The following is a 25626-nucleotide window of genomic DNA, read 5'->3' on the forward strand; positions in this document are numbered from 1 at the left end:
TGGATTCACCTCTACATCACCAGAGGAAAAGAGTAGGAGTAGAAAAGGGTACGGCTAAAAGCAATGAGAATTGGTCATCTAGAACGTCTGGAACAGAGAGTAAAAGGAGGTTTCTGGGGGCGATAAAATAGCTTCAAGGTATAATGTACAGACAAACTTATGGTAGGATGTGAATACAGTGGAGGTGAACCTAGGTATTGAGTGATGATGAGAGAGATATTGTCTCTAGAAACATCATTGAAACCAGGAGATGTCATTGCATGTGTGGGTGGTGGAACTAATAGGTTGGATAAGGTATAGTGAGCATGACTAGAGGCTCTACAGTGAAATAAGCCAATAAAACTAAGAACAGCAATGGACAAGGCATATTGACATTAAGGAGAGGCATGCTTAGTCGAGTGATCAAAAGGGTCCAGTGAGTAGTGAGGTTGGTTGGCGTCACGCCGATTCAGACAGCTAGCCGGGCCATCGGTAGCAAGCTAGCATAGGATGGAGGTCTGTTTTTAGCCACCTCATGCGTTTCCGACGGTAGGATTAGTGGGGTTCCGTGTGGTAGAGGGGATCAATCCAATTAGCAAAAAAAATAATAGACATAGTTATAGAGGCCCAAGAAAAAATAAAAAAAATTGTCCGATAGCTGTCTCATCAGCTGCTATCTGAATAGACCTAACGATTAGCGGACCGCAGATGGGCGTTCAGGTAACATCCCGACGGAGGAGCCAGCTGGATAACTCCCTCGGGCAGATAACGTCGGTAGTCCAGTTGTGAAGGCCCAGTGGGGCTCTGCGTTGGCAGTAAAACGGGTCCGGATAGGTGATTGTAGCCCAGGAGTGACTGATGGAACTCTTCAGCTGGCTAGCTCCGGAATAATTGATGTTTGCTCCGGAATCGACGTAAGCCGATAGTCACACGGATAGCATCTAGCTAGCTGCGAGATCCAGGTATAAATGTCCAGAGCTTGCAGTTGAAATCCGGGGACATGGAGAGAAAAATAGGTCCGGTATGTTCTGGTCCGAGCCGCGCCATACAAAACTGGCGATAGATTTTCGAGCTAAAGGATAGCTGATGACCACAAACCGTGGTTAGCTGAATACTAACGATTAGTCAGTAAAGAAGCTAACTAGCTTCTGGTTAGCTTCTGGATTAGCTTCTGGCTAGCTTCTGTCTAGCTTCTGGCTAGCTTCTGGCTAGCTTCTGGTTAGCTTCTGGCTAGCTTCTGGTTAGCTTCTATGGAGTATTACAGATTTGAGGTAAATTATACTTTCTTTTTTTAACTATAAATTGGTGAGGCAGGTTGCAGGAGAGTGTTTTGAAGATGAGTTTATGGGAAAAATATATATGTATAAAAAGGTATGCAAAGAAAGTTGTAAATATTTATATATATGGGACACGACAAGACGAGGACAAAAAACGTCTGACTGCTATGCCATCTTGGTGACAAAAAAAATGGAGAAAAAAAATCAATCAGGACTGACTAATCAGAATACTATTATGTTACTGTATAGATGTATGAATTTTATTTTAATCCTAGTACTGAATGTAATGTGTGTAATTATAATCAAGAATTAGAACAATGACTGTCTGTTCCTTGGTAGAAACGAATGAACTTATCGTCAGACTGGCTAGAATGCTTATCTACACAGCTCCCTCCTTGCCCTGGTCATAAATTATCTAAACTGGTGGGGGTCGATGTAGGAAGGCTTGAGAACTATACTGCCATTGTACCGGAGTGGAGGAGGGACGGGACAGTTTGAAACCTAATGACGTCATTTTCAGTTTATAATCTGTTGTAAATTGTATTATGTTCAGTACTCTCAAGAATAAACGCTAGTGCTTGATTTTGAGACTGGTCTCTGCCCATTTTATGCAAATAAGTTTCTTACAAATCATTAGAAATGGGCTGAGTGTATTAATTGAATTGGGTAATAAACATATAGGAATTTAATTCCTCAAACAGTATTGGAGTTATTTAATAACAATAAACTAAACATAACTCCAACACTAAATGTAACAATAAAACAAACTGGGTACGGGTACCCGTCGCGCACCAATACAAACAACACAACACCGAATAACAAACAATCTCTGACGAATACATGAGGGGAAACAGAGGGTTAAATACACAACAGGTAATGAATGGGATTGAAACCAGGTGTGTAGGAAGACAAGACAAAACCAATGGAAAATGAATCAATGATGGCTAGAAGACCGGCGACGCCGAGCACCGCCCGAACAAGGAGAGGCTTCGACTTTGGCAGAAGTTGTGACACGTACGTTCATCTCAAGTGTCTTGCAGTTCAGAAAGAGCTGTCCACAGAAGCCAAGGGAACTACAGAGACTTACGGATGTAAAGTGGGAATGCAGATACATGGCATGCCGTAATCTGAGGGACAGGCTTCCTGCAGTTCTGAGAGTGCTACAGGATATCACACTTGAAAATAGTGGTGATACAGTGGGGCAAAAAAGTATTTAGTCAGCCACCAATTGTGCAAGTTCTCCCACTTAAAAAGATGAGACAGGCCTGTAATTTTCATCATAGGTACACTTCAACTATGACAGACAAAATTAGGGAAAAAGTCCAGAAAATCATATTGTAGGATTTTTTATGAATTTATTTGCAAATTATGGGGGAAAATAAGTATTTGGTCAATAACAAAAGTTTACCTCAATACTTTGTTATATACATTTTGTTGGCAATGACAGAGATCAAACGTTTTCTGTAAGTCTTCGCAAGGTTTTCACACACTGTTGCTGGTATTTTGGCCCATTCTTCCATGCAGATCTCCTCTAGAGCAGTGACCTTTTGCGGCTGTTGCTGGGCAACACGGAATTTCAACTCCCTCCAAAGATTTTCTATGGGGTTGAGATCTGGAGACTGGAAAGGCCACTCCAGGACCTTGAAATGCTTCTTACGAAGCCACTCCTTCGTTGCCCAGGCGGTGTGTTTGGGATCATTGTCATGCTGAAAGACCCAGCCACGTTTCATCTTCAATGCCCTTGCTGATGGAAGGAGGTTTTCACGCAAAATCTCACGATACATGGCCCCATTCATTCTTTCCTTTACACGGATCAGTCGTCCTGGTCCCTTTGCAGAAAAACAGCCCCAAAGCATGATGTTTCCACCCCGGTGCTTCACAGTAGGTATGGTGTTCTTTGGATGCAACTCAGCATTCTTTGTCCTCCAAACACGACGAGTTGAGTTTTTACCAAAAAGTTCTATATTGGTTTCATCTGACCATATGACATTCTCCCAATCTTCTTCTGGATCATCCAAATGCTCTCTAGCAAACTTCAGACGGGCCTGGACATGTACTGGCTTAAGCAGGGGGACACGTCTGGCACTGCAGGATTTGAGTCCCTGGCGGCGTAGTGTGTTACTGATGGTAGGCTTTGTTGCTTTGGTCCCAGCTCTCTGCAGGTCATTCACTAGGTCCCCCCGTGTGGTTCTGGGATTTTTGCTCACCGTTCTTGTGATCATTTTGACCCCACGGGGTGAGATCTTGCGTGGAGCCCCAGATCCAGGGAGATTATCAGTGGTCTTGTACGTCTTCCATTTCCTAATAATTGCTCCTGCAGTTGATTTCTTCAAACCAAGCTGCTTACCTATTGCAGATTCAGTCTTCCCAGCCTGGTGCAGGTCTACAATTTTGTTTCTGGTGTCCTTTGACAGCTCTTTGGTCTTGGCCATAGTGGAGTTTGGAGTGTGACTGTTTGAGGTTGTGGACAGGTGTCTTTTATACTGATAACAGTTCAAACAGTTGCCATTAATACAGGTAACGAGTGGAGGACAGAGGAGCCTCTTAAAGAAGAAGTTACAGGTCTGTGAGAGCCAGAAATCTTGCTTGTTTGTAGGTGACCAAGTACTTATTTTCCACCATAATTTGCAAATAAATTAATTTTAAAAATGTTTTTCTCATTTTGTCTGTCATAGTTGAAGTGTACCTATGATGAAAATGGCAGGCCTCTCTCATCTTTTTAAGTGGGAGAACTTGCACAATAGGTGGCTGACTAAATAGTTTTTTGCCCCACTGTAGATCAGTGGAGGCAATGGGCCTTCTTTCTCAAATAGGTTTACATTCCATAGGGCTTTTGGTTACCTTTTGGAAAGTGCTTGGTGATGCCAAATGTCTTTCTGACATGCTCCAATCAATCTCTCTTGACCTCACAAGGACTGTGGATCTAGTAGGTGCCCTTACATACACATTACAGGACTACAGAAGTGAGGGTTACTTTGGAGAACTATGGAAAGAGCTTGAAGAGATTTCAGAGCACTGTAAAATAAGTGTACAAACAGTGCGTAAAAGACAGCCTAAAACAAGCTTAAGATTTCACGACTCATTGATGATGAGTGTAACAGTATAACTATAGACCATCCCCTCGCCCATACCCGGGCGCGAACCAGGGACCCTTTGCACACATCAACAACAGTCACCCACGAAGCATCGTTACCCATCGCTCCACAAAAGCCGAGGCCCTTGCAGAGCAAGGGGAACCACTACTTCAAGGTCTCAGAGCAAGTGACATCACCGATTGAAACGCTATTTAGCGCGCACCACCGCTAACTAAGCTAGCGTTTCACATCCGTTACATGAGCACTGTAGGACAGAAAAATAGTGACCAAAGTTATGGTGAGAGCTTCCAAAGAGCTATCTTTTATCAGGTGCTTGACAGTCTCACAGCTGAGCTGCAGAGGCGTTATTCAAAGAAGAATTGCGAGATAATGCAAGGGGTCCAGTCTCTCAACCCAAAGAGTACAACATTCTTGAATGAGGAGCCTCTGTTTGCCTTTGCTCAGAACTTTGAGTCAGATTTAAAGGACTTAAAACATGAGGTTCATCAAATCAAGTGGCTTCTTGATAGGAGAGAGAAAAGTGGAAGGGACAGACCGTCTACTGTCTTTGACTTTGTTGTGTTTCTAGAACCTTCTAAAGAGGTCTCCCATGAGCTATTTCGACTTTGTAAGATTTCTGTTGTTACACCAGTCAGCAGTGCGTCTTGCTTGCTTGAGAAGCTTCTCAGCTTTATAACTGATTAAAACCCACCTTAGGACAACAATGGTTGATGACAGGTTAAGTCACCTCGAATTATGTTGTTTTTAAATCTACCTAGGATAAAAACCTGCACTGTGTACTAGCAAGAAACACTGACATTCTAAAATTATAAATCCAAAGGGTATCATGTCACACAGATTTAAATTGTGAAACTTTTCTTTGCTATTAGTTAACATAATATATATGAGCATAAATATGATACTGTAAGTTTGTAATATTGATGGATACCAAAATTATTTTTAATATCCATTTCTGCTTGATACCTGGGATGTCAAATTGTTTTTTGTAAAAAAAAAAAAATGTTTTAATAAACTATGCAAATTATGTAACACACAAATGCTATCTTATCTCCTTGGTGCTTGAGCTTTATTTTCAGAAAATATTTTGGATGTTCAACACTTATAGACCCAGATTATATATTCATGAAAACAGAGTGACCAAAATCTCTTGTGTGTGTGTTTTTGTGAGAGCGAAAGAAATTGAGCTGCAGTTCCGAGGTAGAGACACTATAGAGACTAGGTAGAGACTATTCATAGTATGTTAAATAATTACAGTAAAGTAACCCTTTTGGAATACATTATCTGCCACATTGAAGAACTCAGAGTTAAGGGATATCACTTATACCTCTAATCAGCAATCATAGGATTCATTCATGCTCCTTAAATGCCAGGTTAGGATTACACACTAATTTTCTGCCATGGTCTATGGAACCCCTGAAGTATCCTTGGCCACCCCCTGGCCACCCCATGTATAAAACTCATGTTCCGCCACTGTTTACAAACCCTAATTTGACAATTTGGAACAGCGCATCATGCCATTTCAGCCTGGCGCATTTACAATCTGTGCAATCTCGAACAGCCTACTGTCGCCCACAGATTCACAGAGTAGCAGCAAATACATTGGAACGAAGCAGAATCAGGGAATGAATGCCCACTCTCCATTGCTATTCAATGAAGATCCTGCCTTCATTCCGCTTTGATCAACCTTTTCTGCCTCGGCGTGTGAATCTGTGCCAGCAATAGGCTATTTATTTTAGACAAGCCAGGTAAAAAATTAGAAGTGCCGGTACGGTGTTCCGGAAAGCTCTGGCCCAAATCAACCACTGGTGCCGTCTGTAAACTGTCATCTGTTTACCGCATAGGCTATTAACGCATGGAGTCTTTTCTAGACAGATGTTACAACCATAGATAGTGGGCATCTGGGACACCATACTTTAATTGACATTTTCCTCAATAGTACCACTGCATATGATTTTACAACCTCCTCAAAGTTAGTCTCAGGAAATCCCAGACCTAGGGCAGTATACTGGAACATTGTTAATGTGGGAGGCAACCCGTCTACAATAAAGTAATCAAACACTGATTGGATACAAATGATCCTCAAATTTCTACAGTAGAGCTGATTGTTGTAGCCTACCTTAGTCAAGGTTTGGGGGTCAAATACACTCATGGTGGGTACTTTTACATAAAGATTACCACACTGTGGAAGTTAAGATATTTTAAGAAACAATGCTTTGATACACACCCTGCTTTTCAGATGTGCTCCGCCCAAATGGTCCTCATCATTTTGATTGGCATTGCCACCATTGAAACTGTGACTGGTTTTAGTGGTGGTAGTGTTGCCATGTCCTGTGACACAATGTTGCCCCAACATGGTTCTCCCACAACTGAGAATGGTCCGTTTAGTGTCCCTAAACATTTCTGTTCCAGTGATGCAGGAGATGAGACTATAGGTAAAGATCAAAGCACCCTGAATGTGTGTGTTTGTGTGCATGTGCATGTGAATAAATGTGTGCAACTTGGAGTAAATTAATAAATGCATTTAAGAATAGAGAAGGCAATATTCTGCATTTACACAGGAAGCAAAGTTCTGATATTTCTTTTACTTATTGGTCTTTTGACTAATCAGATCAGCTCTGAAAAACATCTGACGTGTAAAAATCTAATGTGATTGGTCAAAATACCAATTAGTGGGGGGAAAAAACAGAATTGGGCTGCCTGTGTAAACGCAGCCCTTATTGGGCCTTGTCAGAGGAGCTTGATGAACCATGGGCTACGTAAGGTATTATATATGTGAAGCCTAATAGTGGATGGTACAGAACCCATTATACACTGAATAAAAATATAAACGCAGCATGCAACAATTTCAAAGATTTGACTGAGTTACAGTTCATATAAGGAAATCTATGGATTTCACATGACTGGGAATTACAAAAGAAAAGGTAGGGGCGTGGATCAGAAAACCAGTATCTTATGTGACCACCATTTGCCTCATGCAGGATGACACATCTCCTTCGCATAGAGTTGATCAGGCTGTTGATTGTGGCCTGAGGAATGTTGTCCCACTCCTCTTCAATGGATGTGCGATGTTACTGGATATTGATGGGAACTGGAAAGCGCTATTGTACACATTGATCCACAGCATCCCAAAAATGCTCAATGGGTGACATGTCTGGTGAGTATGCAGGCAGAACTGGGATATTTTCAACTTCCAGGAATTGTGTACAGAACCTTGCGACATGAGGCCGTGCATTATCATGCTGAAACATGAGGCGATGGAGCAGGATGAATGGCACGACAATGGGACTCAGGATCTCGTCATGGTATCTCTGTGCATTAAATCATCGATAAATTGCAATTGTGTTCGTTGTCCGTAGCTCATGCCTGCCCATACCACAATCCCACCACCACCATGGGGCACTCGGTTCAAAACGTTGACATCAGCAAACCACTCGCCCACAAGACACCATACATGCTGTCTGCCATCTGCCCCGTACAGTTGAAACCGGGATTCATCCATGAATAGCACACTTCTCCAGCATGCCAGTGGCCATTGAAGGTGAGCATTTCCCCACTAAAGTATGTTATGACGCCGAACTGCAGTCAGGTCAAGACCCTGGTGAGGGCAACAAGCATGCAGATGAGCTTCTCTGAGAAGGTTTCTGACAGTTTGTGCAGAAATTCCTTGGTTGTGCAAACCCACAGTTTCATCAGCTGTTCGGATGGCTGGTCTCAGACGATTCCACAGGTGAAGAAGCTGGATGTGGAGGTCCTGGGCTGGCGTGGTTACACATGGTCTGTGGTTGTGAGGCAAGTTGGATGTAGTGCCAAATGCTCTAAAACGACGTTGGAGGCGACTTATGGTAATGAGATAAACATTACATTCTCTGGTGGACATTCCTGCAGTCAGCATGCCAATTGCACACTCCCTCAAAACTTGAGACATCTGTGGCATTGTGTTGTGTGACAAAATCGCACATTTTAGAGTGGCCTTTTATTGTCCCCAGTACAAGGTGCATCTGTATAATGATCATACTCTTTAATCAGCTTCTTGATATGCCACAACTGTCAGGTGGATGGATTATCTTGGCAAAAAAGAAATGCTCACTTAAAGGGCCATATTGTGCACATACTTTGAGAGAAATAAGCTTTAGGTGCATAAGGAAAATGTCTGGGATCTTTTATTTCAGTTCATGAAACACGGGACCAAAACTTTACACGTTGCATTTATATTTTTGTTCAGTATAGTTGGTACCTCCTACAATAGATTACTATTTTTGTGTTTGAAAAGTATGAACCAGTCTGTTTCTATTAATGTGTTACAGTGTCACTCAAAGCTGGTCCTGCCACGACGTTTAAAGGGTTTCTGTTGGAGGCTAGGGAACAGGATGGACCTCCTGCTGGCACCTTCACTCTGCTCACTCCCGCTCATAGCCGCCTTCTTCAGTGCGGTGGGAATCCAGTGAGTCTGCTCTAATAGAAGTGTTTTCCCCCTCTTGTTGTTTAGTTACCCTCTTATTGCAGTTTCTTTTACCCTCCTTATTCCTCATCTCACATGGTCAAACATCAGTCTCATGATCAGACAATGATACTGGTAAAAAGGTGTCATCAAGCTAAGGTGCTTTGAAATGAGCTGTATGACACCTTTGATGTCAGTCTGTCCATGACTGTAAAATGTGTGTGTAGGCAGCTGCTGTTACCCAACCAAACAACCAAGCCAAGACATTCATCGAAGCCAAGTGGAGAGCACCATACAAAGGAGTTTTCTATTTCAGGTCATTATTCATGCATTAATGAATGAATTTACTGTAATATGCTGTTGTCGCACTAGAGTAAAAGGGACATTCAGTCTTTAAGCATGTTTATTGATATTTTTCAGAGTCACATTTATTAAAGACATGATGAAGTTCTGGATACCAGAGGCCATTAACATCACCACCTGTCCTACTACTTCTACTACTACTGTCACTCCTACTACTATCACTACTTCTACTACTACTGTCACTCCTACTACTATCACTACTTCTACTGTCACTCCTACTACTATCACTACTTCTACCATCACTCCTCCTACTACTCCTGCTATCACGCCTCCTACTATCACTACTCCTACTATCACTACTCCTACTCCTGCTCTGCACACATCTGCACCCTCTACGTGTATGCTTATTAGCGCTCTCATTCGGCCTTCACTCTTGGTCATGAGTCTTCCAAAAGGCCAGACACTTTGGCATAAGGTAAGTCATAATATGGATTTCAATATTTTACTTCTAGTTCTTTCAGTGTCTTGTTTAGGAAAATCTCCATGACTTCGTACAGCTGGGGCCGTGTCCACAAAGCGTCCCAGAGTAGGAAATTGGTCGTAAGTGAGGAGAATATAGACATTTTACCTCTACAATGTTGAGTAAAAATAAACCTCTTCTTTAGTCATAAGAATCTCACCTTTCTATTTTTTTCTGGGGGGGGGGGGGGCTCAACTTACTATTGAGAGTTAGAATAGTAGAATACACAAGGTGCAATTTCAAAATGTGATTGCCAATCAACAGTTTTTCTCTTATGTCAGTCACAAGCTATATTTCCATTAACGTGTCCAGTGATTCCCACCTATCGGTCTCATGAAGAATTGACAAATATTTGCCATATTCGAATAATTATCTCGTGCCAGTGTATTGCCACGGTACACTGGCACTCCTGTAGATGTGAAATAATTTGATGGTGAAACTTGCATCCAGCCAACCAGAAAAGCAAGGCAAGTTAAGGCTGTTTCCATTACACATGTTGCAATGTTTTTGTTGTTGCAACATTGCTTTTGTCATATAAACCTGGGTCATTGGAAACCTGCCTACTGACAGTCACTCAATTAGCCCATGTCAGCTAACATTTTTGGATTGTTAAATTAGTCTAGCCAGCTATCTAAACTTGTAAAGGCACACGTAGCCTGACATGATGACTCCTTGCTGTCCCCAGTCCACCTGGCCGTGCTTCTACTCCACTGTTCTGTCTTATTATTATTGGACCATGCTGGTCATCTATGAACATTTGAACATCTTGACCATGTTTTGTTATAATCTCCACCCGGCACAGCCAGAAGAGGACTGGCCACCCCACATAGCCTGGTTCCTCTCTAGGTTTCTTCCTAGGTTTTGGCCTTTCTAGGGAGTTTTTCCTAGCCACCGTGCTTCTACACCTGCATTGCTTGCTGTTTGGGGTTTTAGGCTGGGTTTCTGTACAGCACTTTGAGATATCAGCTGATGTACGAAGGGCTATATAAATAAATTTGATTTGATTTGATTTGATAAACTTGTAGTAATCATGATCGAAATATCAACCAGACTCAAAGGGCTCGTGCAGCTGGCCCAGAACAGAACGGCACGTTTTGCTCTTAGTGTCATCAGAGGGCTGATATAAATACTATGCGTGCCAGTCTCTCTTGGTTAATAGTTGAGGGGAGACTGACTGCATCCCTTCTTTTTATAAGAAACATTGTGCTGAAAATCCCAAATTGTTTGCATAGTAACTTACACACAGCTCTGACACACACTTATGCCACCAGGGGTCTTTTCACATTTCCAAAACACAGAACAAATTCAAGAAAATTTACTGTATTATATAGAGCCCTTTTTGCATGGAATTTCCTACCATCTCATATTGCTCAATTAAACAGCAAACCTTGTTTCAAAAAACAGATAATGTAACAACTCGCGCGGCACAACACCTCTCCCCTATTTGACTAGATAGTTTGTGTGTATGCATTGATATGTAGGCTACGTGTGCCTTTAAAAAATGTATGTAGTTCTGTCCTTGAGCTGTTCTTGTCTATTGATGTTCTGTTCTATGAAATTCTGTATTGTGTTTTGTGTGGACCCCAGGAAGAGTAGCTGCTGCTTTTGCAACAGCTAATGGGGATCCTAATAAAATACCAAATACCAAGTCATGGCACAATGTGTATAAATGCAGGAAATGTTTTGTCAAATGTTTTGCCTGTGAGGTGGGGGGGACCCACCAGCAAAACTTTGCTTACTGCCCCAAAAAGACTAGGGCCGGCGTTGCGTTTTATGGAACATTATCTGCAAGTGACTTGATGCTTACTGTGCTAAAGAGATTCAGAGTTGTTGATATAATGGTAATATTATCAAAATTCCACTTTTAACATACAATCATACTGTATGATTTAGTGCAATATGTCAATCACATTATTCAAAACAGTTTAGATTAAGGTTATGCATGCCAACATATTAGGCAAAAATTAAGAGTTGGCAAAGTGATTTTGTCAGGCAAATTATATCAAAAGGATAACGCAAAAACATTGCCTTTAAATTTCAATCCCGCTGTAATTGTAACTTGTACGCTAATAATCGGGAAGCAAGTACAGGGAGTGAAATTAATAAATAAGCGAACATGGACCAAAACAAGAAACACGAGTAGCGTGCAGAAAATGACACATATAAACAGAGGGGGGGAGCGGGAGTAAACGTGACAGTAATACTGAACTTTGGCGATACGGATTGAATAGAGCTCGATATTTCCTTTGCAGTACCTCAAAATGTCATGATTACCATCTGAGAAACTTATGAGTTGACTGTCTGAGCAGTGTCTTAACATCACCATAAAACCTACTATGAGCTGGCAGTTTTTTGTTGTTGTTTAAACAGGTTCTGATAGGATTCCTAAGACCTTTTCTGAGACTCATTGTGGATACGGCCCCAGATGTTTTGCTCTTTGGTCCTTCTGCACTTAGTCATGGTGTAGATTCTGGTTTAAAGCAGTACCTCTCCAACTGATATTTTGTCTGGAAATGTTTAGTGTCTACAGTGCCATACTGTCTATTCTATTAGTATAATACTGGGCAATGATTTGAAAAGTTATTTTGTTGCAGGGGTTCAAGATATTGTTGTGTCCTCTCTCAATGGTTGCAGCCATCATTGCCTTTATTCTTTTGCTGCTATGGGAGCCCATACAAGTGAGTATCAATTATTTGTTATATTCTTTATTTAAGTAATAAGGCCCAAGGGTGTATTGTATATTGGCAATTATACACTGGGTGGTTCGAGCCCTGAATGCTGATTGGCTGACAGCCGTGTTATATCAGACTGTATATCACGGTATGACAAAACATGTATTTTTACTGCTCTAATTACATTGGTAACCAGTTTATAATAGCAATAAGGCCACTCAGGGGTTTGTGGTATGTGGCCAATATATCACAGCTAAGGGTTGATTGATGAGGGAGCATGAGGGAGCACATTTTCTATGCCAGGTGAAATCACGCCTCATTAGCTCATTGTTATGGATGTATCCAAATAAATGTCACTAGAAAACAGCTTAAACAAATGCAAATACAGCTACTTTGCTGTTAATCTGGCTACACTTTTTTGAGGTGACTGTAAATTAGCCATAGTTGGCTAGATAGAAAGCAAGGTTGAAAATAACATTGTAAGCCAGTATGGCAATGGAACATTAAGAACAAACGGTCACTGTGTATTGATACAGAACAAAAAGACTGAACGACGGGTCGCGTCTCTATCAACCGAACCAATAGAACGAACAACCAGCCGGCTTGGGTAGCAACCCTAGATTTGTGTCGGGACTATATCTTGTGGAAGTTAATGAAAATATGTCAATCATTATTTGAATATGTTGGTAACTGGGTGGTTCGAGCCCTGAATGCTGATTGGCAGACAGCTGTGGTGTACCACAGTACGCTGAAACATGTATTTTTTCTGCTCCAATTACGTTGGTAACCAAATGCGTTGCGTTGTGCCTAAGAACATCCCTTAGCCATGCTATATTGGCCATATACCACACCCCCTCGTACCTTATTGCTTAAATATACCATGGGTATGACACAAACATCCATTACTTGTTAACGGTTCTATTTATGTTGGTAACCGGTGTTTAGAGGATATACAGTGCCTTGCGAAAGTATTCGGCCCCCTTGAACTTTGCGACCTTTTGCCACATTTCAGGCTTCAAACATAAAGATATAAAACTGTATTTTCTTGTGAAGAATCAACAACAAGTGGGACACAATCATGAAGTGGAACGACATTTATTGGATATTTCAAACTTTTTTAACAAATCAAAAACTGAAAAATTGGGCGTGCAAAATTATTCAGCCCCCTTAAGTTAATACTTTGTAGCACCACCTATTGCTGCGATTACAGCTGTAAGTCGCTTGGGGTATGCCTCTCAGTTTTGCACATCGAGAGACTGAATTTTTTTCCCATTCGTCCTTGCAAAACAGCTCGAGCTCAGTGAGGTTGGATGGAGAGCATTTGTGAACAGCAGTTTTCAGTTCTTTCCACAGATTCTCGATTGGATTCAGGTCTGGACTTTGACTTGGCCATTCTAACACCTGGATATGTTTATTTTTGAACCATTCCATTGTAGATTTTGTTTTATGTTTTGGATCATTGTCTTATTAGAAGACAAGTCTCCGTCCCAGTCTCAGGTCTTTTGCAGACTCCATCAGGTTTTCTTCCAGAATGGTCCTGTATTTGGCTCCATCCATCTTCCCATCAATTTTAACCATCTTCCCTGTCCCTGCTGAAGAAAAGCAGGCCCAAACCATGATGCTGCCACCACCATGTTTGACAGTGGGGATGGTGTGTTCAGCTGTGTTGCTTTTACGCCAAACATAACGTTTTGCATTGTTGCCAAAAAGTTCAATTTTGGTTTCATCTGACCAGAGCACCTTCTTCCACATGTTTGGTGTGTCTCCCAGGTGGCTTGTGGCAAACTTTAAACGACACTTTTAATGGATATCTTTAAGAAATGGCTTTCTTCTTGCCACTCTTCCATAAAGGCCAGATTTGTGCAATATACGACTGATTGTTGTCCTATGGACAGAGTCTCCCACCTCAGCTGTAGATCTCTGCAGTTCATCCAGAGTGATCATGGGCCTCTTGGCTGCATCTCTGATCAGTCTTCTCCTTGTATGAGCTGAAAGTTTAGAGGGACGGCCAGGTCTTGGTAGATTTGCAGTGGTCTGATACTCCTTCCATTTCAATATTATCGCTTGCACAGTGCTCCTTGGGATGTTTAAAGTTTGGGAAATCTTTTTGTATCCAAATCCGGCTTTAAACTTCTTCACAACAGTATCTCGGACCTGCCTGGTGTGTTCCTTGTTCTTCATGATGCTCTCTGCGCTTTTAACGGACCTCTGAGACTATCACAGTGCAGGTGCATTTATACAGAGACTTGATTACACACAGGTGGATTGTATTTATCATCATTAGTCATTTAGGTCAACATTGGATCATTCAGAGATCCTCACTGAACTTCTGGAGAGAGTTTGCTGCACTGAAAGTAAAGGGGCTGAATAATTTTGCACGCCCAATTTTTCAGTTTTTGATTTGTTAAAAAAGTTTGAAATAACCAATAAATGTCGTTCCACTTCATGATTGTGTCCCACTTGTTGTTGATTCTTCACAAAAAAATACTGTTTTATATCTTTATGTTTGAAGCCTGAAATGTGGCAAAAGGTCGCAAAGTTCAAGGGGGCCGAATACTTTCGCAAGGCACTGTATTGGCACAGTTTTTCTAACACCCATACCAATATATCCTCCAAACACCGGTTACCAACATAAATAGAACAGTAAACAAGTAGTGTAAGTTTAGGTCATACCCATGGTATATTAAAGCAGTAAGGCACGAGGGGGTTTGATATATGGCCAATATACCATGGCTAAGGGAGGTTCTTTAGCACGAGGCAATGTGGAGTGCATTGATATAGACCTTAGCCGTGGTATATTTGCCATATACCACAAAGTCCTTATTGCCATTATAAACTGGTAACAAACGTAATTAGTACAGTAAAAATAAATGTTTTGTCACACGGTCTCATGTACCATAGCTTTCAGCCAATCAGCATTCAGGGCTCGAACCACGCAGTTTATTATGTCATAAACACATGGTTGGAATGCTGTTTCAGCCAATCAGCATCCAGGACCCAAACTACCCAGTTTATAATAGTGTAGAGACTTTCTTCCTGCCAGAACACTGTACTGCTGTACAGGGTTGGGGTAAACTCCATGTTGAGATGAAATGTGTGTGTGCTTTTGTCTTATAGATAACTCTTGTGGCTGTTGTGGGTGTGGCAATGATCCTGAGCTTGGGACAAACGATTGTTGTTTTTCTACCCTTTGGGCCCAGCCATGAACTGTGAGTTCCTCAGATCAAAGCCTGAAAATGTGTGTTGAAAGTACCTGAATTGAACCTCACACTGGTAAAGATGTCATGTTATGTATATTTTTTTCAGGAGGTCCATCTGTGATTTGGTTCTCAGAGTGATTGCCTTCACAACTGAGGTTTTTACCAGTAAGAAACTTCACCTTTTTTATTATAACTGAAGGAGAACAATTGGTCATAGCTCATGTGATTCAATGGGGAAGCATAGTTGACTGTCAGATCTAACCTATACAGTGGAGGTTGCTGAGGGGAGAATGGCTCATAATGATGTCTGGAACAGAGCAAATGGAAACCATGTTTTTGATACCATTCCATTCATTCTGCTCCAGCCATTACAAGGAGCCCGTCCTCCCTTATTAACGTGCCACCAACTTCCTGTGAACCTATAGTTTACAAGAAATCTTTCTCTTCTAGGTTGGTGGAACCCTATAAGGTTGCAAACAAAATCAACTATCTCTGAGGGTTAGATTATATTTTAGGGCTCCCGAGTGGTGCAGCAGTCTAAGGCAATATATCTCAGTGCTTGAGGCGTTACTACAGACACCCTGGTTTGATTCCAGGCTGTTTCACAACCGGCCATGATTGGGAGTCCCATAGGGCGGCGCACAATTGGATTAAATGTCAGGAATTGTGAAAAACGGAGTTTAAATGTATTTGGCTAAGGTGTATGTAAACTTCCGACTTCAACTGTACATGTGCTTTTCTCTCCTTCGGTATTTCTCATCCCTCTTTCTAACACAGTGGTGGCCATATTTGTGGGTCTGGAGGAAATTGAGAAGTGCTGCTCGATACACTGGCGCATGAAAGTGATGGGAGGGTATGCAGCCTGGGTGGCTCTGTTCTACTTGATGTTCATATACCTCTGTTGCAACCAGAGTTACCAGAGGAAAAGTAAGATTTGTGAATATTAAGCAGGTTACTGTTTTTTGTCATGAATCTTGTTCTGGAGGCAGCCCTGAATAGTGATAACCCTAATGCCTAACCCAAACTTTAAATGAAGACCAAAAAGCATTTTTTCTTCCACAAATTTTTACAATATAGGGAATTTTTACTTTGCATCTGGCCAATGGGAAAATCACTCAGTTCTGCCTCTAGGACAAGAGTCAACCTGTGAACATTAACGTCTCATCTCACCATTCAAGATATTGGAATTTCTTAAATGTAAGTCGATTTAATATGGTTTTGTGTCTTCTGTTCACCTCGCTGGAAATTCAGGAATTGGTGACAAATGGATTGTACCAAAGAGATCGGTAAGCTCAGTGTCAAACCTCTGCTCTCAATGAAGCCTGAACCCTGTTAAACTTTTAGGTAACCATATAAAAAGGTCACTGTGTTGCCACTTTAAAATCTTAAATCACAAAGCATATGTGTCTTTTTGATAACTATGCTTTGAAATGCAATGTGTCAACACATTTTCATGTCACTTTTTAAAAATGACTTTTTTTTTCTTTTCAGATACTCTTTGAAAAAATCCTCAATGTTATCCTTGTTCTGGGCAAATTGGGATTTACAGTGGCTCTTATCACTGGAATATACACTTAATATACACTATTTGCATTGTGTTCCCCCAAACCCCTCTTTTACGCTGCTGCTACTCTATTTACCATATATGCATAGTCACTTTAACTATACATTCATGTACATAGTTCCTCAATTGGCCCGACCAACCAGCGTCTGTATGTAGCCTCGCTACTTTCATAGCCTCGCTGCTGTTATTTTTCACTGTTTTTATTTCTTTACTTATCTATTGTTCAGCTAATACCTTTTTTGTACTATTGGTTAGAGCCTGTAAGTAAGCATTTCACTGTAAGGTGAACTTTAATTTGAGACATGAGGACGGTGTAAAGCAAGAGGTTTGCGTCATTACATTAAAACATGTATTATGGCAGTAGGTTTATACTGTAGATATGTGTTATCCACTTGGTAACATACTGTATGTCACACATGCACTTGTTTATCATTCTTTATTTTTGGTTTGGGTTACAATACACGTTTATACTGTATCATGAATACTTTGTTTTTCTGCAGCTAGATTTCCATTCAGTTGGTGACAGATTTTCATGCGAATATTCTAAAATCCACAAAATCAATACGCTCATTTTCCCACCATAGTTGTTTTCATCAAATTAACTTGTTGGGGGGGGCCTCCCGGGTGGCGCAGTGGCTAAGGGCCAGCTGTGCCATCAGAGACTCTGGGTTCGCGCCCAGGCTCTGTCGTAACCGGCTGCGACCAGGAGGCCCCCCCAACAAGTTAATTTGATGTTGCTCTGTAAGTCAAATATTTCATTATCTGCAATAATGTAAAGTAGACCGCAATAAAAAGGTCAAAATTCCAGTCTGTGTGCATGCACTAAAGATGTGTTTACAGTGCCACATCTTCTGTTTAATAATTCAACAGTGAGGTAACTTCCTTATTGCTTAGATAAATACATTCTAGTTCCTTCTGTATTATTTTCTCCAATGGAGATAACATACAGATCAACACTAAAGTTGTAAGTAATTAAAGAGGGGCAAATTAGATACTGGACGTCAGACATCCTTGAATTTTTACTGTTGAAATTAGGAAGCAACAGTAGGCTACTAAATACAATTTCCCGTGTCACACCGACTCACATCATTTAGTGTTTCCTTTATTTCGGCAGTTACCGGTATGCCTACAGTCTGGAAGGTCTCAATTTGAAGATATGATGGTTATTATGTAAGTATTTGCAACTGAAGGGGTTTCCACCACCATACATTTTACCTACATAAAAATATCCCACCATGTCGAACGAACAAGTTATCGGTCGGTATTTATAAAATTGTACCCGAAACTTCCTGTTTCCATCACGGATGTCGTGATTTATTTTTATACAGTATGACTTTACTCTCAAACTGTTGATGGAAACGTGGTGACTGTCATATTTATTTGTCTACAATACAGCAACATGTAGAGCATTGATGTTTCTCTGAAAGGCAAATAGTTAACAATAAAAATGTCAAATTTCCTGTCTAAAATGTGTGCATACACTAAAGACGCGTTTACAGTGCCAAATTTTCTGTTTTAATATTTAATCAGTCAGGTAACTTCCTTATTCCTTCTGTCTGCACTACCACTTCCCCCACCGTTGCAGTTGCTCCATTGTTGTTCTGTTCCCTTTCCAGAGAACTCTGAAATATGACGCTATCAGCAACCACACATCTAAACCAGTGGCGGCAGGTTCCGTTTAAGATTAGGGATGACTATTTTTTTTCATGAGCTTGGCCTTATTTTTATTACAGCATGTTGGATGACTCATTCATATTCTATTCACCCAGTTCAATGTAACAGGTTTAGGTTACATGACACTCAAATTTTCCCTTTACCTATCATGATGTTGCTACAACCTAGCCTATGAATGAAAGTTTAGGTGCACACACACACAGGTCGAGAGACAAATTTGAGATGACAGTGACACACTTACCTGCATCTAGCTGATATAGGGTGCAATAATTAGTCCAACAGTTGCAAAAGAGTTTCTATTGGACAAATGCAGGTTTATTTATCCCCGGTGTGTTCCGTTTGCTTCCCTTTAAGAAACATTTGAACAGAATTGGCAGAATAAATACACCCCATATCATACGTAAACACAGTTCACTTTCATAGCAGCCATGTTGTATTTATCTTGCATCTATGCACTCTCCTCTTCCATTCGCTCGTGGACTTCAATGCACAACACATCAGCTGTGTAACCAGGCAAAAAAAACTTTCCAAGCCAAACCGCTACACACAGTTCATCGATCGCACAACAAAACATTAAGTACACTTAGCATCGGGTAGCTTGGTCACGAAAATCAGAAAATCAATCAAATTAATAGTTTACCTTTGATGATCTTCGCATGTTTTCACTCACGGGACTCCCGGTTACACAACAAATGTTCCTTTTGTACCATAAAGGGGATTTTTATATCCAAAATACCTCAGTTTGTTTGGCGCGTTATGTTCAGAAATCCACAGGAAAGAGCGGTCACGACAACGCAGACGAAAATTCCAAATTCCAAATTTCCATAATGTCCACAGAAACATGTCAAATGTTTTTTTATAATCAATCCTCAGGTTGTTTTAAAAATATATAATCGCTAATATATCAACTGCAAATGTCTTTCACAGTAGGAGAGGGAAAAGCAATACCTATCCAAACTCTGTTGCGTGAGCAAAACTTATGTGACCACTTGACGCGATGTCATCGTTCTGGCTCATATTTCAAAATAAAAGCCTGAAACTATGCCTGAAGACTTGACACCTTGAGGAAGCGATAGGAAAATGAATCTGGTTCATATCCCTTTAAATCCAGCAAAGGGAGGCAATGGAACATGGAGTTTTCAAAATAGAAGCCACTTCCTATTTTGATTTTCCTCAGGGTTTCACCTGCAATATCAGTTCTGTTATACTCACAGACATTATTTTGACAGTTTTGGAAACTTTAGTGTTTTCTATCCAATACTAATATGTATATAATAGCAACTGAGGAGCTGGCCGTTTACAATGGGCACCTTTTCATCCAAGCTACTCAATACTGCCCCTGCAGCCATAAAAAGTTAAACTGTTCATCTATTGTCTTTCTCTTTGAGTCACCTTGTTATACACTGCAGTGCTAGCTAGCTGTAGTTTATGGTTTCAGTACTAGATGAATTCTCTGATCCTTTGATTTGGTGGAGAACATGTCAATCCATGCTGCAAGAACTCTGATAGGCTGGAGGATGTTCTCCAGAAGTTGTCATAATTACTGTGCAAGTCTATAGAAGGGGGGTGATGCCAAGATTTTGTATTGAAGTCAATGGACTCAGAGGCGGACGGAAGCTAGCTGTCCTCGGGCTACCCTAGAGTGCTCGAGGCTACTGTAGCCCTTTGCAAAATAGTGTGTTTTAATCAATTATTTGGTGGCGTGATTATATTTAGTATAGTTTTATCTAAAAATATTAACTTTTTCAAAATGAAATTCACTGAGAAGGGGAAGATTCTCTGGTCTAAACACAACTGGAGACATCCCCACTAATACATTCTAGTTCCTTCGGTTTTATTTCCTCAAATGGAGATAACATACAGCTCAACTCAAGTTGTAAGTAATTAAAGAGGAGCAAATTAGACATACTGGACATCAGACGTCCTTGAACTTTTATTGTTGAAATTAGTAGGCTACTAAATACAATTTCCACTGTCACACTAAGTCACATAATTTACTCAAGTGTTTCCTTTATTTTGGCAGTTACCGGTATGCCTCCAGTGGGAAGGCGTAATGCGAGCCAAATATACAGCCTGTTGCAATGTGGCCATAGATATATTCATAGAAGGGTTTTGTAACCTCTTACCTTGGCAATTTGAGAATTAAACCCCCCCCTCATTACATATATAGGGTCCTAGATTAACAATATATATTCATTAAAGGTTTTAATATTTTCCAGTCTTTTCTAATCTCTGCCTGAGAAATGTGTGACTGAGACAGAATTCTGCAGGGGAGTGTAAGAGATAAGAGACTAGTCAGACATTCCACTATAAATCGAGTGGACATTTACTGCTGAGCTTTTAGATAACACTTAAAACTCTTGTTTATATAGCAGTGAAGGCATGGTTTTGGTCTCATGAGTAGAAGGTAATGACATAGGCAGTGACATCACTAAGATATGACTGTAGGAATAATAAAACAACTCGGACCCTTTTCTATTTTGCAGAACTTACTCTGAAACATGTTTGCTATGTTCCTGTTGTCAACTGTCTGCAATTGCATTAATAAAGGTTTTTGAATGATTTAATTAAAGATATTGTCTGAATGCTAATTTCACCAATGAGCCAATGATTGACAAGGAACAAGTAACGAACCCCAACACCACCTATTTCGTTAATTTGTGTGGTATTAAAACATTGTTCAGGTAATGTAAATTAAGTAGAATTGCATGAAATGTGTTTTGAAAAGGCACCAACAAAATGGAGACCCTGCTAACAAATGTGATTGCTTAATCCAGCCCTGGCCTCACTATATGAGTAGAGCAGTCAACACATGAACATGGATATTCACTACATTGGTCTCTTTTACTTTGTCCCTATGGTTGTGAACTTAAATAGTGTGTTACAAATTAAAGACCACAGCAGCATATACAAGCATTGTATTGTCCTGTTACAGCTCACATCATTCAATCCCACATCATTCAATCACCAGACATTCCCAATTGCTATTTTCTCAGTACACAGACAGAGACGAAATCCAACAGCAGTCTGAGAGAAGGACATTAGTATTAAATATCAAACCCAACTTCTGAAGAGGTCGTCTGTAGTCTATAGGCACCCTGACCCTCCCATTGACTTAGAGTGGCAGGTACAGCACAGTTGACTGAAGCCGTATGTATGTAGCTGCGGAAACATGACAGAAAGTAGAATCTAAAAGGTCCAGTAAGACATGGCACGCAGCCCTTGACAAGTGTTGGTGGTTTTCATCCAGGAGGAAAGTGGCTAGAGCTGCTCTCATTTCCCCTTTGACAAGTGAAAGCAGTTCCTATTCTGGGAGGAAATTGAGGGAGAGTCCATTTCCGACGAGAAGGCATTTCAAGGGACCATAACTGCATCAAAAGTGTTTTGTTCCTCGTTCCAGTATGTCTTTGAGTCGGTATAATTTCAATGAATAAGTACAAGAGTATCATACAAAACCCCCCCCCCCCCATTGAAGATTTCAACTAGAAATAATGAATGTGTACAAATCAAGGCACTTTTGACATTACATTGAGAACACTGTTTAGGTCTTCTCATAAGGAGACCTGGGAAAAGAAAGGTGCAATAACCTGCAGTTTTTCCCTCATGAAATCAAGGGCGTATTTCAAAAATAAAAACATCCATGGAGTCCATGCGTCTGCACAAAATGGATTTAAATTGTCTCTTAAAAAACCACAATATATTTATTGTAGACAAAGTGCTTGGTGACACATCCTGTTTTCATCAGTCATAAGTCACAAGAATATAAAACACACGTCCATGATCGGTTCCCATGGCAACCGTGACACTAACGGACTGTATCCCCCAGGCTGTGGGGAACGCCATAGATATGAAGTTCTATTGTGCCTCCTGTCTGTGTCAGGCCTCGTCTACATAGGGGACGTCTGGGTCTGAGAACCGTCTGAGGGCCTTGCTGGCGGTCTGGAGGCTCTGTGGAGTGGAGGTGGAAAGGGGGAGGGAGGAGATGGAGGGAGGAGAGGGGAACAGGTCCTTGTCTGGGCTGATGTACAGGGACTGGATGCTGTCTTTGCGTCGGGCGGGCTGCTCCCGCCTCTTCACCAGGCTGAAGCCCCCATTGGCAGGGGGGGTGAGGTCCACAGTGGGGGGGTGCGAGTGGACGCCCGGGGGCAGCTTCACCGTGTCGGGGATGATGGGGCGGCGTCGTGGTAGCTGGAGCCGGGAGGTGGAGCCAAAGGCAACATCGGAGATGAGGTTTGGGGAAGAGGAACACCCCCTTGGGGACATAGGTCTCTGGGCCAGGTCAGAAGGCTTGGGAGGGCAGTTCGGCTTGGCCTTACTCAACAGGACAACACCTCTCCCTGGAAGAGACGGATGAGAGAGAAAGAGGCTCATATCAATACCAAAACATGCCACCATGTAGAGAGCTCTATTCCAGTGGGCAGTCAGATAATTTAGAGATTAATATATTCCCCCCCAGATTATTTTGAACGGTTGTCTTTCTATTTTGTATGTGTTAACTATTGTATTAAAGCAGCTCTTTGTCGCACTATTCACTAACTCTCATAGGATAATTCTGCTTCAAATTCAGTAGACCAACCTCAACTCTCTTGTGTTTGGCGTGCAAGATCAAATGCGCCTATGTGTGGTCTCAATTAAATAGAAGAAAGTTGTCTTTCCATGAAAATCAACTTCCTAAATATTATAGGTATTAGTTAAGGTTCCAACATTGACTAGAAATAAATATTCATGATAACATGTATTTTTCTGCCTGCAAAATGTCCCGATCCTAAAAGTTACTTTTTACTTTTTTTTAAGTCCGCCGGAAGTTAAAGTAAATTTCAACTTACTCTGCCGATTGTCCGTAGGATTGGTCCTTATTCAGGGGGAAATTAAGAAATAAAAACATCTAATAGAACATAAATTAAACAGACTTTCCAAACGTGGGTCTGTTGTACATCCACTTCCTCTCCGCTTACCTCAAGTCCTGCACGTGCGCCACACTTGCACAAAAAAAAAGCAAGAACTTGTGGGGGACTTGACATGAAGTAAGCAGAGAGGAACTGACCTCGCTGAGGAACTCCATATGTCTACAACAGACCCATGTTAATAAATTCTGGTTAATTATATGTTCCATTAGATGTTTTTTTCCTCACATTCCCCCCAGCATTAGGGTCAAGCCTACAAGACTATCGACAGAGTAAGTTCAAATTGAATAATATTTATTAGGATCCCCATTACACTTCCTGGGGTCCAGCAACATTAAGGCAGTTATATACAATTTTAAATATTACACAACATCATATTAAGTATGTTCCCTCAGGCCACTGCTCTATCACATACAGAGCATTCGGAAAGTATACAGACCCCTTGACTTTTCCACATTTTGTTACGTTACAGCCTTCTGAAATGTATGAAATCTTTTTTCCCCTCATTAATCTACACACAATAATACTTAATTTACATAAATATTCAGACCCTTTGCTATGAGACTTGAAATTGAGCTCAGGTGCGTCGTGTTTCCATTGATCCTCCTTCAGATGTTTCTACAACTTCATTGGAATCCACCTGTGGTAAATTCAATTGATTGGGCTTGATTTGGAAAGGCACACACCTGTCTATATAAGGTCCCACAGTTGGCAGTGTGTCAGAGCAGAAACCAAGCCATGAGGTCGAAGGAACTGTGCGTAGAGCTCCAAGACAGGATTTTGTCGAGGCACAGATCTGGGGAAGGGTACCAAAAAATGTCTGCAGCATTGATGGTCCCCAAGAACACAATAGCCTCCATCATTCTTAAATGGAAGAAGTTTGGAACCACCAAGACTCTTCCTAGAGCTAGCTGCCCAGCCAAAGTGAGCAATTGGGGGAGAAGGTCTTTGGTCAGGGAGGTGACCAAGAACCCGATGGCCACTCTGACAGAGCTCCAGAGTTCCTCTTTGGAGATGGGTGAACCTTCCAGAAGGACAACCATCTCTGCAGCACTCCATCAATCAGGCCTTTATGGTAGAGTGGCCAGACGGAAGCCACTCCTCATTAAAAGGCACATGACAGCTCGCTTGGAGTTTGCCAAAAGGCACCTAAAGGACCATGAGAAACAAGATTCTATAGTCTGATGAAACCAAGATTTAACTCTGAATGCCAAATGCCACATCTAGAGGAAACCAGGCACCACCCCTAAGCATGGTGGCAGCTTCATGCTGTGGGGCTGTTTTTCAGTGGTAGGCAAGACAACGCAGGAATGGCTTCGGGACAAGCATATTATTAATGTTAGTTCTCCGTGTACATAGAAGGGCCAGACGTGCAGCCCTGTTCTGAGCCAATTGTAATTTTCCGAGGTCCCTCTATGGCAACTGACCACACAACTGAACAGTAGTCCAGGTGCAACAAACTAGAGCCTGTAGGACCTGCCTTGTTGATAGTGTTGTTAAAAGGGCAGAGCAGTGCTTTATTATGGACAGACTTCTCCCCATTTTAGCTACTGTTGTATCAACATGTTTTGACCATGACAGTTTACAATCTAGGGTTACTCCAAGCAGTTTAGTCACCTCAACTTGCTCAATTTCCACATTATTTCAAGATTAAGTTGAGGTTTAGGGTTTAGTGAATGATTTGTCCCAAATACAATGCTTTTAGTTATTGAAATATTTAGGACTAACTTATTCCACCCATTCTGAAACCAACTGCAGCTCTTTGTTAAGTGTTGCAGTGATTTCTCTCACTGGAGTAGCTGACGTGTATAGTGTTCAGTCATTTGCATACATAGACACACTGGCTTTACTCCAGGACAGTGGCATGTCATTAGTAAAGAGGGAAAAAAGTCAGGTGCCTAGACAGCTGCCCTGGGGAATTCCTGATTCTACCTGGATTTTGTTGAATAGGCTTCCATTAACTTCTTGGATATAGGGGGCGCTATTTTAATTTTTGGATG

At 41.3% G+C, this 25626-nt stretch overlaps 2 protein-coding genes across 7 annotated transcripts in view; one reads left to right on the forward strand and one right to left on the reverse strand.

Annotated features, from left to right (window-relative positions):
- The window catches only part of LOC139415417 (putative ferric-chelate reductase 1), a 30302-nt gene extending 13113 nt beyond the window's left edge, over nucleotides 1-17189 (forward strand). Inside the window, exons 2-11 of the mRNA XM_071163520.1 lie at nucleotides 6588-6783; nucleotides 8656-8792; nucleotides 9017-9105; nucleotides 9210-9567; nucleotides 12207-12290; nucleotides 15402-15493; nucleotides 15591-15649; nucleotides 16262-16411; nucleotides 16727-16779; nucleotides 16976-17189. Coding sequence (XP_071019621.1) covers nucleotides 6588-6783; nucleotides 8656-8792; nucleotides 9017-9105; nucleotides 9210-9567; nucleotides 12207-12290; nucleotides 15402-15493; nucleotides 15591-15649; nucleotides 16262-16411; nucleotides 16727-16779; nucleotides 16976-17062 — 1305 coding nt within the window. The 3' untranslated portion in view covers nucleotides 17063-17189. The remainder of the gene's footprint in view (nucleotides 1-6587; nucleotides 6784-8655; nucleotides 8793-9016; nucleotides 9106-9209; nucleotides 9568-12206; nucleotides 12291-15401; nucleotides 15494-15590; nucleotides 15650-16261; nucleotides 16412-16726; nucleotides 16780-16975) is intronic.
- Nucleotides 17190-21547: 4358 nt separating this feature from the next.
- The window catches only part of LOC139373312 (unconventional myosin-IXb-like), a 117895-nt gene continuing 113816 nt past the window's right edge, over nucleotides 21548-25626 (reverse strand). For 2 of the 6 annotated variants that reach the window (XM_071113734.1, XM_071113907.1), the window contains one exon: nucleotides 22372-23059. In XM_071113734.1, the coding sequence (XP_070969835.1) occupies nucleotides 22599-23059 (461 nt within the window). In that variant the 3' untranslated portion in view covers nucleotides 22372-22598. Of the gene's footprint in view, nucleotides 23060-25626 lie in introns of all 6 variants that reach the window. The other 4 variants (XM_071114168.1, XM_071113995.1, XM_071113821.1 and 1 more) reach the window with 3 other exon arrangements.

The sequence above is a fragment of the Oncorhynchus clarkii genome, chromosome 1 (genome assembly GCF_045791955.1).
Source record: "Oncorhynchus clarkii lewisi isolate Uvic-CL-2024 chromosome 1, UVic_Ocla_1.0, whole genome shotgun sequence".
NCBI lineage: Eukaryota > Metazoa > Chordata > Actinopteri > Salmoniformes > Salmonidae > Oncorhynchus > Oncorhynchus clarkii.